The sequence below is a fragment of the Mauremys reevesii genome, linkage group 4 (genome assembly GCF_016161935.1).
Source record: "Mauremys reevesii isolate NIE-2019 linkage group 4, ASM1616193v1, whole genome shotgun sequence".
Classification (NCBI taxonomy): Eukaryota; Metazoa; Chordata; order Testudines; family Geoemydidae; genus Mauremys; species Mauremys reevesii.
The window spans coordinates 43,274,881-43,290,823 of NC_052626.1; the positions used below are offsets into that span (position 1 = coordinate 43,274,881).

Sequence of the window (15,943 nt, forward strand, 5' to 3'; positions counted from 1 at the left end):
TAAAAAAAAACCACCTGTTTTTATTGTTATTCTTCAAAGACACTATTTAAATACATGTTTCCAAACCAGACATGATATAGTCCTCACAGGGTTAAAGATCTCAGGTTCCCAGCAGTCACTGGGTGAACTGCAGCTCTAGACACATGGAGAACTTACTTACTGGCAAAGGACATAATCTGCTCCTAGAGAGGAAAAGGAGGAAAAAAAATGAGTCACTCGTGAACCAGTGAGACACAAATATTTAGAAACAAAGCAGAGAAAGCTGCTGCATCTTCCTTCCCTCTACCCTACTGGATACCATCTCTCTTCCTGCCTAAGGAAAGGAAGGCAGAGGGATTCAACATGGCCTAATTTTCCAGCAGACACAGGGAAGACAAGTGGAGCCCTCTACTGTGCTTCCTAAACAGCCCAGCACCAAGGGCTGACCCACTCTACTTGTTGCTAGAAAGAGAAAAACAAATGAAAAGCCCCAATCTCCTTTCTGGTCAGATAAAAGCATTTTCAAGGTAGTCAAAGCATTAGTGCAGAACACTGCACATTACTCTCCACTGGCAGCCACTGAGTCTTAGGAGACCGTTCATTCCTAAGTGAGTGCTGTTCAGAATAGTCAGCTTCTGACCATCTGCAACATATCTCAAGGAGTTACATACAGTCAGGGTGAATCAAATCAAAAACTGAGAAACTCAAAGTGACGGTTGCTGGATTAGAGGGAGCTGTGCTGATAATAGGTGGTTTGCCTAAGAGATGGCTCACCATAAAAGCACTGCAACTAGGTCAAGTCATCTGGCTATGTGGAAGTGGGTCACACTGGCATCTGGGCCTCAGGAAAAAAAATTAAATAATGAGTCTTTAGGGATAACACACAGTTACTGCCACGTCTCTTCAGGTAGCCCTATCTGGGCTACAGGAAGAGACCCATACTGTAGCCAAGGTAGAATCATTAACAAATGGCACAGAAGTGAAGACCACTCAAGCCAGATACCCAAATATATCTTTGGATTGCCTCATTCACATGCCATATGAACACAGCTTGTCATTCCTGCTGAATCTGCTAGTGACAGCTCACTGTATCACCACAAGTTAGTTTGTAGTGTCCTAACGGTGCCTCTTACTTTGACTGGAGACAAGGCATTTGTTGTTTGTAATCCCCATGTCCTCAATAGCACAAAGGGAGCGACACTTGTGGAGTAGAGTCTCTTTAACAAGTCAATGGCAGCCATTAAAGAGAGGTTATGCCTCTGACGTTCTGTCTCAAACTGTAAGAGGTGCTTTATGGAGCCTGGAAAAGAGAGGAGAGAAATAAATTGCAGTCCCAACTGCTCATGCCACTGACATAATGAGCTCCACAGGCACCCAAAACACACCCACCAACTACCTCTGCACCCTCTAAACCAGGGATGAGCAAAACTTTTTGGCCTGAGGGCCACATCTGGGTGGGGAAATTGCATGCAGGGCCATGAATGTAGGGCTGGGGTAGGGGTGCAGGTGGGAGTGTGGGAGGGGGTGCAGTGTGCAGGAAGGGGATTAAGGCAAGAGACTGGGGTGCAGAGTGTGGAAGGGGGCTCAGGGCAAAGGGGCAGGGTGCAGAAGGTATGGCAGGGGGTTCAGGGCATGGGGGTAGGGTGCAGAAGGGATTTGGGATGCGGGCTCCAGCTCTGTGTCGCTTACCTTGAGCGGCTCTGGGGTGGCAGCAGCACACAGCAGGGCTAAGGCAGGCTCCCTGCCTGCCCTGGCTCCGCACCGCTCCCAGCAGTGGCTCCTGGGCCCCATGGGTACCACCCCCGAAGCTCCCGTTGGCTGCGGTTCCCCATTTCCAGCCAATAGGAGCTGGGGGGGGGGGGCAGTGCCTGCACGCAAGGGCAGCCCAGGGAGTGGTGCCAGACACTTCCGGGAGCGGCGTGGGGCCAGGGCAGGCTGGGAGCCTGCCTTAGCCCCGCTTCGCCACAGGGCTGGCAATCCCACGGGTCGGAATGAAAGCCTGGATGGGCCGGATCCAGCCCGTGGCCCATAATTTGCCCTCCCCCGCTCTAGATTCATTTTTAAAAAGGTGTTATTCAGCAAGTAGCAAGATCCAAGAGTCCCTTGTTCCCTCCAGAAGCTCTTATTCCCACATCTCCTTACACCAGTGGCCAGCAGAATGGAACATTCTGTAAACTAGGCAACACAGCATGGGTTTTGGGAAGGGAAATGCATCCAGAAGCATCACTCTCTGACTGGTCCGCAGATGAAGTTTGGACACTCCAGCTCATCCCAGTTTATAAATATGCTGATACATTATTCACTTTATGAGACATCAATGTGCCCAGAGGTGTACAGGAAACAAACTGTGTCAATCCTTACCCTGAAGAGCTCACTATGTAAAAGAAAGAAGTTCAGATATGCTGGGAGACTTGGAGAAGGGGATATTCATATTATTACCATAGATTATTCCTTACCCAGATCCTTCCCATTGAAGGCCGCTGTGCTGAGGTGATGTGTCAAACATGCAATATCTCCAAAGCCCATATTTACACCTTGTCCTGCTAGTGGATGGACTCTGTGTGCTGCATCCCTAAGGGCAGAGCAGAGAGCATCTCATATCCTAACCAGAGGAGAGCAGAGACAGTCCATGTTTTCCTTACCCACTAAGTCTCTGCCCTCTGAGTGTAGCACAGAGATTCTCAACCTTTTTCTGAGGCCCCTGCCAACATGCTATAAAAAATGCCATGGCCCACCTGTGCCACAACTGTTTTTCAGTAGATTAAAAGCCAGGGCTGGCATCATGGGGTAGCAAGCAGAGCAACTGCCCAGCACCCCACACCACAGGGGGCCCTTCAAAGCTAAGTTGCTCAGGCTTCTGCTTCAGCCCCGGGCAGTGGGGCTCAGGATTCAGCTTTCTGCCCTGGGCCTCAATGAGTCTAATGCTGGCCCTGCTCTCTGGTTTGTTTTGGTGAACCCCCTGAAACCTGCTCATGGCTCCCCAGGAGGCCTGGGACCTCTGGTTGAGAACTGCTGGAGTAGCACACACTTCAGCTCCTCTCTCTAATAAGTCCCTCCTTATAGCACTCCATGTCCACTATATATATACACACACACACCTTATCTAACAAGTATCTGACCTCCCCACACTGTGCTACACATACTCTGCCTGCCTTTTTCCTTGAAGAACCTCTCCACTCCATGGCTCCAGATGTAATCCACTTGCTCCACCTGTTAACTGGGGAGAGGAACATGTCTGGCACCACAACTACCACCCTCCCTGAGTAATCCACACCCCTGCTGTGCCAGGTGCGCTTCACTTCATTCCCCAAACAACACACACTTTATGGAACCAGAAATGGCCTGTTTTCCCATAAAAACAAGCATGGCACCTGCAGCCCTCAATAAGCAACTTACCCAATAAGCGCCATCCGGTGCCGGACATATTCTGTGGCATGCCCCATTCCAAGGGGAAAAACAGCTCGGCTCTTTGGCTCCACTCTGGCGATGCTTGGGGGCAGCTGGCGGGCTGCAGTGCCTGATGGCATCAGGAGAGAAATAGCAGATCGGAACACGGATCCAGCAGTATCAATAAAGTCCGAGTGGTGTAGGTTGCTCCACTGAATAACAATAAAGACTGATTTATATGGTGCCCCAAACCCCAAGGCTTCTGGGTGTCCCAACAAAATTGCAAACACTTTGTTTTGTGTAGTGCACACAACATATTAGGCACTGAACAAGCACAAGGGATGACATGATTCCCTGCCCCAAAGAGCACATTCTGCCGTTACTAACACCCAAAAGCAACATGGCCTAATAAATATCAGACTGATGCATAAATGAACAAAGTCACCAAATACACAGTTCTAACCACTCAGCAAACAAAACCATCTTCATTATAGACAAGGAGAGCCTGCCCCTCCTATCGTTTTGAAAAGTAATTCACTCTCCATCACTATCTCCAGTGTTAATCTAACTTCAGTCACAAAGGGTGACCCTCTCTCTGAGAGGTGTTTTAACAGAGTTCCCATGTAAAGATATCCCATTTCACAGGGGTTTTTTTAATGTGTTAGTGAGACTTTTTTGATTGACTTACAAGCTGAAATTCTTAACACTTTAACTGCACTAATGGAAAAGTGAATAGAAATCTAGTAAAAGTAAAATCGTAATAGGCTTTCAAGTTACTGCCCGTGCATTTAAATCAGACACTTTATCTACTAGTTATACAGCCTGGTTAGTATCCATGCAAGTTCACAAGTACTGATTATAGCAGGCAGAAGAGCCTATACCATTCTATTTGAGCAAGATAAGATATGTACTAATAATCAACAAATAAAAAAGAGATTCAAAGCCAAAAGCTACCTTAATGAAAATTAACCAGATCTGAATGATAGAAGTGTCACAAGTCAGAGCATAGGGTGAATGAACACAAGACTAAAATGAAGAATTCTTTATTAAAGGACAAGTTAGACTTTGTGGAAAATAAACTGGAAGTGAAAAGTAATAGGCTTGCTGGGCATCCGAGGAATTCCTGCATTGACTAAAGAGTTGTTGGAGCCTTGGAAGTGCATGAGTTCGGATAATCAAAGAAAGTGCCATCTCAAAGCACAACTGCACTGCAAAAATGCACTCACAGGTTTTGCATACAAATTTTGTTCAGCTTATTTTTATATAAATATATGCAGAAAAAATGGTAGGGAAGGAAGTGTGTCTAGAATTACAGGGTGAGATTCTGTAGGAGACTGAAGAGGAGCTGCTGTCCACGACACAAGGAACATATATATCTTTCTCTTCAGAGGCTTCCAATTCAAGAACTAACCAGGTTCAACTTGTTCAGCGTTTAAAAATGAGGACCAGATCAGGCCTACCCATGTGATGTTTTTCATCATACACTAGCATACTTTTCTTCCAAGTCAACTTACTGCAACTTCCATAATACATTAATTATGTTAGGTCCATACATGTCAGAACAACAGTAGTCAATTCCAGATTCATCACAGGAAGACGTAAGTCTTCCATAATGCACTTACCTGCAATGGTATCCCAGGAGAGGGACATTTCTTCCCACCCTGAAATCCTGGTAATTACACTGAAGGAGGAGGATTGACATTCTTTATTTTACTCTAGCTAGTGTCATTTCAGAAGCTATTCTTATTTAGACAGGCATCTGATGTTTTTTGAACCTTATTAAAAAGTTTGTTTCAATAGTATCCTGCAGCAGCAAGTTTCACAGGTTAACTTTATGTTCTATTAATAAATATTACCCTTTACTCATTTTAAAGTTGCCATCTTAATTTCACTGAGTATTTTTTGTATAATAGGATGGAGTAAACAGGGGCCAAAATGGCCACCATTCTTTAATTTACTTAAGAAGTCTATCTTATCCCTTATCACAGCAAAGTCAGCTCTGCATCCTCATGAAATGATGATACTCACAAAGGCAGAATTGATGGTGTCCACAAAGCTTTCCTCATCCATACTAAGAAGCTGTGATGCATGTTCATGAGATGTAGACCAAACCAAAGAGCTCGCAGTGTCAGAGAGCTGACCCAAGAGAACCATAAGAGTCAGTATCAAGAGACAGAAAAATAATCTGTGCAAGGCTCCCCAACATGCCAATCCAGGAAAGGGCCCAGGCACCACCCACATGCTAATTTGGACCAGGGCCTTCATTCCACCTATCCCAGAACCAACATGTGCAAGGGGCTCCAACCCCCCAAAAAAGCCAACAGGTGGGAAATAGGAAAATAAATAAGAATTAGAGGGGGAAAAACAACTACAGACAAGTGTTATAGAAAGAAGGAAAAGTCTTGAGGCAAGATAGAGGCAATGTAACTAGGCACTGAAAGGTAGAAGAAAGGTGATTAGAAATAAACGGACCAAAGAGTTAAAGATGGGTGAGTCAAAAGTCACTGTCTCTTACCGGGAGAAGAGCAATTGGCCCTGAAGGGAGGAATCTCTGCCATGCTACATTGTTGTCTGTGGCCTATAACAAGAAGAAACATGAGGACTGATGAGAATTGCTGATCTTGCATCACCTACTTAACCTGCACAGACACTGCAGCTCAGGAACTTGCAGGCTCTCACCTCAGACAAGTACAGAGTAGCAACCACAGCTGACTGATCATATTGATAGTGGATGTTCTGAATTCCAGCTGCTTTCCGGACCATGGAGTTCTGACCATCTGCACCAATCTGTAAAGGGATGAGATACCAGGAAACCTCGTCAACGGCTTTAGAAAAAAAATCAGTATTCCAGCCCTTGTTATCTGCAGTGAGTAGAGTAGCAAAGGCCTCCCCATTGCACTTGGGTATGTGGTTTCTTTTAAATAAATGAGAAACTGCAACAAGAGGCAGCCTCTTCAGCCCTACAGAGGGAGGGACAGCTCAGTGGTTTGAGCATTGGCCTGCTAAACCCAGGGTTGTGAGTTCAATCCTTGAGGGGGGCCACCTAGGGATCTGGGGCAAAAATCAGTACTTAGTCACTGCTAGTGAAGGCAGGGGGCTGGACTCAATGACCTTTCGAGGTCCCTTCCAGTTCTAGGAGATAGAGGTAAAAAATAAAAAAAAATTGGAGATACACCTAATTCAGCAGTCCTCTTCAGCTAGCCACAAAGAAGGCTACCAACGTTATCCCTTAGTATCTCTGACACAGTCAGCAGCTCTCCTCACTCAAACCCTCCCCACTAATGGAGCAGCACCACACATGAAATCAGAACTAAATCCATTGGAAAGAACTTGGCAAGAGACGGTGCCTGATCAACAGAAAATGGAAGTTTAGTTACCAGCAGTTTGGTCTCTAGTCTGCGTCCATCAGCTAAGTCAATTTTGATCCAAGGGCTTGTGTCAGAGAGATGACAGGGAAGGGGCCAGGTATACCCAACTGCTCTGCTCCTGTAGAGAACCTCCACCCGATCTGATGGAACACAACATAGCAGGGTCACAGCGTGATGCAGACACAAGAGAAGGAAAGTTACAAAGAGAGCAAAAGGCAAGGCACAGCTAGGCAACACAATGACTCTCGGAGCTGACCCCATTGACACCCACCCTGAAGGCACAAGGAAGCAATCTGTCTAGGCACTTATATTGCCCCCCATCACTGCAGAGTCTGATCACCTCTCAAATATCTGAGCAGGCGGGAAGTTAAAGACATTTCACAACAAAACATAAGATTCCACAGTGAGTGCATGTGTGAAGTCTAGAAAAGGACTAAGGATAGAAGGCATAGGTACAGTTCCACCGAGAACAAGTATCTCTTCCTAACCCAGAGGGACTGACTCTTCTCCATAAACCTCTGAGTTGAAGGAATGCTGAATTGATTTCCTCCCTCTCTCTTCCTGTTCCAGAGCTCCCTGCTGAATGCAACTCACTGATCGCTCCCACACTATGAATAACAAATGAAAGCAATCATCGCCTACCTGACACTGCATCTAACTGTTTGGTTAAAGCAGACATAATGACATCGTTCTCCACTACATAACCCATGTCTTCTAAATTGTCTTTATCAAAGATTATCATGGCTTCTGAACAGGCATCCCATACCTATTAGGGGGAAGAGAAAGAGAAAATATTATCACACTGCATAGACTCAGCATGAATTGTGCAGTTCCATCAGGACCTGCTCACAACTTTCCCTTAACAGGGAAAGGTGATGGGCAATCTCTAGAATTTCCATCAGGAATCATCCCTCCAGCTGCTAATGTCAGGAGACTGAGGGAGGATGAAGAAAGGTGAGAAAGTGAGCTTTAGCTCACGAAAGCTCATGCTGAAATAAATTTGTTAGTCTCTAAGGTGCCACAAGTACTCCTGTTTTTTTTTTAGGAAGACTCTCACTCCCAGTCGCTATTCAAGCCCAAATTAATGGTGTTAAGTCTGCAAATGAATTGTAGCTCTGCAGTTTCTCTTTGAAGTCTGGTTTTGAAGTTTTTGTTGAAGGATGGCAACTTTTAAATCTGTTACTGAATGTTCAGGGAGATTAAAGTGTTCTCCTATTGGCTTTTGTATGTTACCATTCCTGATGTCTGATATCAGACATTAATTTGAGCTTGAATAGGGACTGGGAGTGACTGGCTCACTACAAAAGCAATTTTCCCTCTCTTGGTATTGACACCTTCTCATCAATTACTGGGAGTGGACCACATCCACCCTGACTGAATTGGCCTTGTCAACACTGGTTTTCCACTTGTAAGGTAACTCCCTTCTCTTCATGTGCCAGTATATTTTTGTCTGTATCTCCAATTTTCACTCCATGCATCTGAGAAATGGGGTTTTTACCCACAAAAGCTTATGCCCAAATAAATCTGTTATTCTTTAAGGTACCACCAGACTGCTCGTTGTTTTTGTGGATACAGACTAAGGCCATGGCTACACTTGCAAATTTGCAGCGCTGCAGCAGGGTGTGAAAACACACCCTCTCCAGCGCTGCAAATTGCGGCGCTGCAAAACGCCAGTGTGGTCAAAGCCCCAGCGCTGGGAGCACGCTCCCAGCGCTGTATGTTATTCCCCACAGGGAGGTGGAGTACGGACAGCGCTGGGAGAGAGCTTTGACTACACTTAGCGCTTCAAAGCGCTGCCGTGGCAGTGCTTTGAAGTGCAAGTTTAGCCATAGCCTAACATGGCTACCCCTCTGATCCTAGGAAGACTGACACACCTAGAATACAACAGGCTTAGTCAGTGTGCCCTGTTTCTCTCCAGGGAGGAAACAAATGTTGGGCTATTAGGGGTAAATATTTCTAAGAATTCTAGTTACAGTAGCAGAAACAGACAGACTGCATTCATGGCAGTGAGTCAGGCACCTGCATCCGCCGGAAGGGTTTGAATTGCAGGCTGCAGACATGATCCCAGGCACCAAAACCTAAAAGAGAGAGAAGGACCCACAACATGAAGAGTCACAGTGAGACCAAAATGAGACTCAGATTCACGTTCCTCTCTTTCTCCCCTCAATCCCCTAATGAATAACACTCTTCCAGCCTAGCCATAGACTGCTTTCTCCACGCACATACAGAGCTGGGTCTGTCTATGTTTTTATAAGGCTCTCACACCACTCTTGATACTGATGCAAAACAGAAGGAAAGATCCACCTGCCTGGGGTCAGTGAAGGCCTGACTTCAGGAATTCAGTGTAGCATACAGTCAACTCTCACTACATATACTTAGGCTCTGAGTTGGGGGCACAGGAGGGAGGGAAAGGCTCAAGGACACAATTGATTAAAACACTTTTTTCATCATGAGGATGCTGGGTTCAGATCTGCCTGTAGCCACACATCAGATTATCTCAGCAGCCCACAAATTCCCCTTCTCCTCCTCTATCCCTGAAGACTATACCATCCTTCCCATTAATCAGGTTTGCAACTTCAGTGTCACATTAAGATAAAGAGTGGGCAAACTACGGCCCACGGGCTGGATCCGGCCTGCCAGATGTTTTAAACCGGCCCTTGAGCTCCACTGGGGAGTGGGGTCTGGGGCTTGCCCCGCTCCAGCACTCCAGTTGCGGCGCAGGGTTGGGGGTCACTCCACGCGGCTCCTGGAAGCAGCAGCAGAGCCCCCCTCTGGCTCCTACACGTAATGGCAGCGAGGGGGCTCCATTCTGCAAGCTGCCCCCACCACAAGCGCTGCCCCTGCAGCTCCCATTGGCCGGGAACCACAGCCAATGGGAGCTGCAGGGGCAGCACCTGCAGACAGGGCAGCACACAGAGCCGCCTGGCTGCGTCTCTGTGAGGAGCTGGAGAAGGGACATGCCGCTGCTTCCAGGAGCTGCTCGAGGTAAATGCCGCCCAAAGCCAGTACTCCTGAGCCTCTCCCCATGCCCCAACCCTCTGCCCCAGCCCTGATCTCCCTCCCGCACTCCAAACCCCTCAATCCCAGCCCAGAGCACCCTCCTGCACCGTAAACTCCTCATCCCCAGCCCCGGAGCCCGCACCTGCACCCCACTATCCTGCCCCAGCCCAGAGCCCCCTCCCGTACCCTGAACTCATTTCTGGCCCCACCCCGGAGCCCACATGCCCAAACAGAGCCTGCACCCTCTCCCGCACCCCAATCCCAATTTTGTGAGCATTCATGGCCTGCCATACAGTTTCTATTCCAGATGTGGCCCTCGGGCCAAAAAGTTTGCACACTCCTGCATTAGACTCTTCTTTCTGCCACCCACCCAAGCCAGCATCAAGTCCTGTCAGTTTTTCCTTCACAAGTACTATAAAATGTCATTTTCTTTTCCTAAAATCCTTGTCCAGGCCTTGATCATCTCTCACTTCAGTATCTGCAACTCCTGATGTAATCTAGCTTTCCCACCCAACCCTGATCATATGAACACCTGTTTGCTTTTCTCTTGCCTTCCACACATTGTTTCAAAACTCTGCATGACTCTCCCATGGTTTATATCTCAGTCCCCATTTCCCCTGGTTGCCTGTGCTTTTCCAAAGCCTCTCTCCTAATTTATCCCTCCGTACCATTTTCAAACTCTCCTTTCTGTCCCTTCCTCCATGCTTCCGTCCCCAACCCCAAGCATCAGCCAGCCTCCCTTCAGCCAAATACTTCCACAGAACATGGTGATTCTGTGCAATGGCCACCAACAAAAAGAAGCAGAAAAAAAAATAACCTTTCATGCCACTCAAACTGGATTTCTCAAACTCTGGTCGTCTAGGGTAGTGCACATCTGCACATTGTACTTCGAATCTTAAGCTCCTTGGTGCAGTCATCCTCTTATGTCATAGCGCTGAGTATATTAACATTGTTCAGCAAATGATTGATAATATAAGCATTACATGAGAGATGGACAAGGTCATTTTGTCCATACTCTAGGGGCCACTTCACACCAGCCCAAACTTTGAGTTATTCCACCTTCATCAGCCTGTATGTTGAACCTAACTAGTTTCAATGCATGACTTGTGTTTAATGTATAAATGATCTGGAGAGGAAAGGGGATAGTTCATCTATAGAAAGGAGGAAATAAAATTCAGAAGCCATTCTAGAGAATAGAAGCAGAGGGCTGAGAAGTTCTACATTCAGTGCAGAGAATGATGAAGTAACAAGGACAGTGAAAAACATCAAGGAGAATCCCCCAAGTGAGAGTGGACACAAACATTCCGGGGAAAGATTCAGGAGTGGGTGGGGAAGAGAATTTTCACTTCATTCAAAAATTCCCTGTTCAAATAGGACATGAGAGAGGGTTCTGCTACAGAAAGTGAAATTACAGATACTATGAAATTAAGCACAGGAGCATTAACATCTTAACTGTCTCTATAAACAAACAAAAAATGAATTAGAAATTAAATGATTACGAGTTGATGGGATGATTCTCTGAATCAGAGATGGGAGGAAGATCAATGGTTGGGATACCACTGAATCTCACATGTTCCCAAAAGTTGTAATATGCCATCTGATAACTAAGGAGGCAATGGTGAAATCCTTTGGGTAAAGATATGAGATGGGTTGGGCACTTGACCAGTCCAAAAATAACTGACAATATTTGACTGGTCAATTGATCAGTGACAAAAAGGTCAAATATTTTAAAACACTAATTTATTAGAACAGTAACAAAAAGAATTTCCAATAGGCTTAGCCTTAGATAGCTTATACCTAATTACAACAATCAAAATTACTTAACTTAGTGATTTTTAACTCAGAAAAATGCAAAACATAACGAAACTAATTTCTAAAAAATGAAAGACTGGGACCATGATGCAATCAAGAAGGTAGGCCACCACCTTCATCAGAGAAATCTTGCTGGAATATTTGACCCTGGTAAAATAATAGGAGGTAAACAAACATTATTTAACGGGTCAACTGACCAGCTTCCCAAGCCTAGATATGAGAAATGACAAATAATGGAAGCTTTGCAGAGATTATCTGCTACAGACCCCAGAAATGAAGGACAGCAAGAGTCAGAAATTCTTCAACCAACTATTGTGAAGTCAAAAAGTGAACAGTGCTGTATGCAGAAGAAGGGATTTTTGTTTCGATTGCATACCATATTCTTCTCTTAGTTCTAAACCTAAACCATTGTATACTGTTCATAGAATATCGGGTTGGAAGAGACCTCAGGTCATCATCTAGTCCAACCCCCAGCTCAAAGCAGGACTAACCCCAACTAAATCATCCCAACCAGGGCTTTGTCAAGCCTGACCTTAAAAACCTCTAAGGAAGGAGATTCCACCACCTCCCTAGGTAACCCATTCCAGTGCTTCACCACCCTCCTAGTCAGGGCTTTGGAGCAGAGCCCGGAGCTGGAGCACAGAGCAGCTCCAGAGCAGTGGAGCTGCAGGTTTTTGCCTGGAGCTGGAGCACAGCTCCAAAGCCCTGCCCCTAGTGAAAACGTTTTTCCTAATATCCAACCTAAACCTCCCCCACTGCAACTTAAGATCATTACTCCTTGTTCTGTCATCTAGTACCACTGAGAACAGTCTAGATCCATCCTTTTTGGAACTCCCTTTCAGGTAGCTGAAAGCAGCTATCAAATCCCCCCTCATTCTTCTCTTCTGCAGACTAAACAATCCCAGTTCCCTCAGCCTCTCCTCATAACTCATGTGCTCCCCTAATCATTTTTGTTGCCCTCCACTGGACTCTCTCCAATTTTTCCACATCCTTCTTGTAGTGTGTGCACAAAACTGGACACAGTACTCCAGATGAGGCCTCACCAATGCCGAATAGAGGGAAATGATCACGTCCCTCGATCTGCTGGCAATGCCCCTACTTATACAGCCCAAAATGCCGTTAGCCTTCTTGGCAACAAGGGCACACTGTTGACTCATATCCAGCTTCTCATCCACTGTAACCCCTAGGTCCTTTTCTGCAGAACTACTGCCTAGCCATTCGGTCCCTAGTCTGTAGCAGTGCATGGGATTCTTCCGTCCTAAGTGCAGGACTCTGCACTTGTCCTTGTTGAACCTCGTCAGATTTCTTTTGGCCCAATCCTGTTGCTCTGCAAATGCTGACTAGGTCCATCCTTCTATTTCAAAGATGGCTATTTCAGGGATGGGTGAAGACATTTCTGTTTGTTAAATGTTTTGGGATTAGAGCTGGTTGAATTTTTTTCTGTCAATATGGGGGAGGAGGGGTGTGTGTGTGAAGAAAAAATGGCTTTCTGGAAAATTGTCTTACAGTTCAAAATTTTTGATCAAAACAAACTGAAAAATGTTGCTTCATTTTAATACAATACGTTTTTGGTTTTTGTTATTTTTAGTCCCTCCCTTTCCTAGTGGAAGAAAGAGGAACCGTCAAAGTTTTTTGTTTGGTTTGGTTTTTTTGGAATTGGGAAAAAAAAATGTCCATAAAAAAATTGCAAAAAAGTTTTTGTTTCACTCAAAAATGTTTATGGAAAATACTTACAATATTTTAACCAGACTTATTTGGGATCCTTTGTGATGAAAGGCACCATGAAATTGTCAGAGGTGGTAGAAAAGAGGGCAAGAGAGAGCAGAATTACTGGAGTTGGAATTTGGACAGGACCCAGAGATATCCCTGCTCTTGGCCTGAGTGCCATAGGATAAATGGTCAGAATCTCAGTTTTGTGTCTCATAATGGTAACTCCAGCAGCACTGAGCCCCTGCTCCAGGCTGGGGCATTAGTTCAGCAACAACTCAGATAAAATTACCAATACACTTTCTGGAGCACCTGGGTTGTTCACACATCCAAGTCCTAACCAGATCTAACCCTACCTAGGGCTTATCTACACTTACATTTTATAGCGTTCTAACTTGCTAGCTCAGGGGTGTGAAAAATCACCCCCCTCAGCGCAGCAAGTCTGAGTGCTTTAAAGCGCTAGTGTAGACAAGCTCTGAGCACTGGGAGCCATGCTCCCAGCACTCGGAGCTAATCCCCTCGTGGAGGCAGATTACCAGGAATGCTGGGAGAGCTCTCCCTCAGAACTCGCGCCCAACCGCACTCATACGTCAGAGCGCTGCCGCGGGAGCATTCCTGCAGCAGCACTTCGAAGTTTCCAGTGTAGACATACCCTTAGTTTACAAATAAGTAGTATGGCTTCAAGATAGCAGGATTAGAAAGCATAAACCAGCTCAAAATCTTCCCACCTACCTAAATATTCATGCTGTGAAAAGCAAGAAGAAAGGGAATAAAAGGTTTGGAGGAACCAACTCTGTGCTGTGTATCAGAAAGCAGATACAAGACTATTTCAGAACCAGGCTGTGAAATTAGTTTTTTGTGGCTGCAAACCTCAGTCTGGTTACCCGGAGTGGGGAGAAGCCTTCACATCTCAAAATCCACCACCACCACCAACACTAACTGTCCATCTTGCATCAGCAGAGAAGTCAAAGACTGAATGGGCCCAGGAGACTGAATTATGCTGCAGAACCAATTTCTCCATGGCAGGGGTGCGATACATAGACTAGGGAACAATGTAAGAAGATTCCTTCACACAATCCAGGCTGTATCTGTTCTGTAAAAAGAATACTCTAGGGCTGTCACTTGAAGACCTTTCACTAGCACTGAAATCACACAAAAATCTATACAAAATGAACAAGGATTCCAGAACAAGAAGTCATGCCCCTAACCTAGAAAAGCCTGATTTAGACACCTCAATTCAGAATGCCCGGCAGTAAGAAATGGAGAGTAGGAATCAGCCAAGTCAGTTTAAGAAGGACAGTCCCAATCTGAAGAATTTTCAAAGGCCTCACAAAAATAAAACCAGTTCCAGTTTCAGATTAAAGTGTTATACAGAACGAACAAGAAGAGCTGTACTCACTGCTCAGAAGGGTGGCTGAACCAGGGGAGATGGAACTGACCCTGTTACTGTAACTCTCAGGCAAACGGCCAGACACTTTCCTAGGGCCAGCTTCCAGTAACAGGATTTTCTTCTCACGGAAGTGGACATCATGTCCTGAAACAGGCAAACATTTATTAAGACACTTTTAATAAAAATTCATTTATTTATTTATATAATCAAGAACTCCCATGCACCTTGCAATGAGACACTTAAATAAAATTCCCTACAGGGAAAAGCATATACAATGCAGATTTCTAGGTAAGTACAGATTTAATAAAACGGAGGCACTGTTCGTAACTCCATAGGTAAGGTTTAAGAGCCATTTTGCAATTAAAGCAAGGATTCAGACTGTTTTGTATGAAAAACTACAGCGTATCCTCCCCAGACTTGCAGCACTTTGTTTGTTTGTTGAGTACAGATCAAATTTTCTGAAAGTTTACAAGTAAATCTGTTAATTTCTGATTTAAAATTAAAGAACCAAATTCTTTAAGAAATTTAGCATCTGTGAAAGTCTTTTCTTTGTCCCAAATGATCTTTATGATGAAATAACCCAGACACTTCAAACTATTCACATAGTTGAAATCTTTTGCACAGGCTATACTTGAAAAAATAAGGTGGTAATTAAGCTAAGATATTAATTATTACTATATCTAATTGTTATGGTTATATAGGCTACAATTAGGCTCATGAAATCCATAAATGGGGTCACTGACATTAAAAATAACTCGCCCAATCACTACTCTTCCTCTACAGCTAATTTGCATGCAACAGTTCTAGTGGCTGTAATGACTCAGTCGTATGAAGGAGAGTGGACACTTATCAAGAATAGTTCTCAATGATTTCCCCCCACCCCCACCCCAAAAAACCACACTATTAAAATCAAGTTAAGATTGCAAGTATGTATTAGTAAGTTAAGGATAAAAATATGTTATAGAGGTACTGCAATTAGCTCCAAATATCCACTATAAACCCAGGAAATTCAAAGTTACAATTGCATTTAAAAGACATCCATCTGTTATGGTAAGATATGCATAGTTAAGGCATCTAAACAACTTTAACTCTGCCCTGATACTCTGTTGTGATGTTGCAAGGAGAAAAGAAAAAGTGAAAATAATCTAATACATCTTTAAAAATCGATTTAACGTGGGGCCACAAACACTAAAAACTCTTAATCATATAGCTATTGCATGACATCACTACAGGGAAGACAGATTAGCTTGTAAATTGGTACTATGGGCAGGGGACTGGGCAGTTTGTGGGGAAAATATAT

The 15,943-nt window shown here is 44.8% G+C and overlaps 1 protein-coding gene across 4 annotated transcripts in view; it reads right to left on the bottom strand.

Annotated features, from left to right (window-relative positions):
- COQ6 (coenzyme Q6, monooxygenase) overlaps positions 1 to 15,943 on the bottom strand; it is a 17,797-nt gene continuing 1,854 nt past the window's right edge. For 3 of the 4 annotated variants that reach the window (XM_039533804.1, XM_039533803.1, XM_039533801.1), the window contains exons 2-12: positions 14,653 to 14,787; positions 8,754 to 8,812; positions 7,377 to 7,500; positions 6,744 to 6,874; positions 6,046 to 6,153; positions 5,882 to 5,944; positions 5,395 to 5,502; positions 3,376 to 3,578; positions 2,436 to 2,551; positions 1,113 to 1,279; positions 1 to 182 (exon numbers count right to left, since the gene is read on the bottom strand). In XM_039533804.1, the coding sequence (XP_039389738.1) occupies positions 153 to 182; positions 1,113 to 1,279; positions 2,436 to 2,551; positions 3,376 to 3,578; positions 5,395 to 5,502; positions 5,882 to 5,944; positions 6,046 to 6,153; positions 6,744 to 6,874; positions 7,377 to 7,500; positions 8,754 to 8,812; positions 14,653 to 14,787 (1,244 nt within the window). In that variant the 3' untranslated portion in view covers positions 1 to 152. The remainder of the gene's footprint in view (positions 183 to 1,112; positions 1,280 to 2,435; positions 2,552 to 3,375; positions 3,579 to 5,394; positions 5,503 to 5,881; positions 5,945 to 6,045; positions 6,154 to 6,743; positions 6,875 to 7,376; positions 7,501 to 8,753; positions 8,813 to 14,652; positions 14,788 to 15,943) is intronic. The other variant, XM_039533805.1, reaches the window with a different exon arrangement.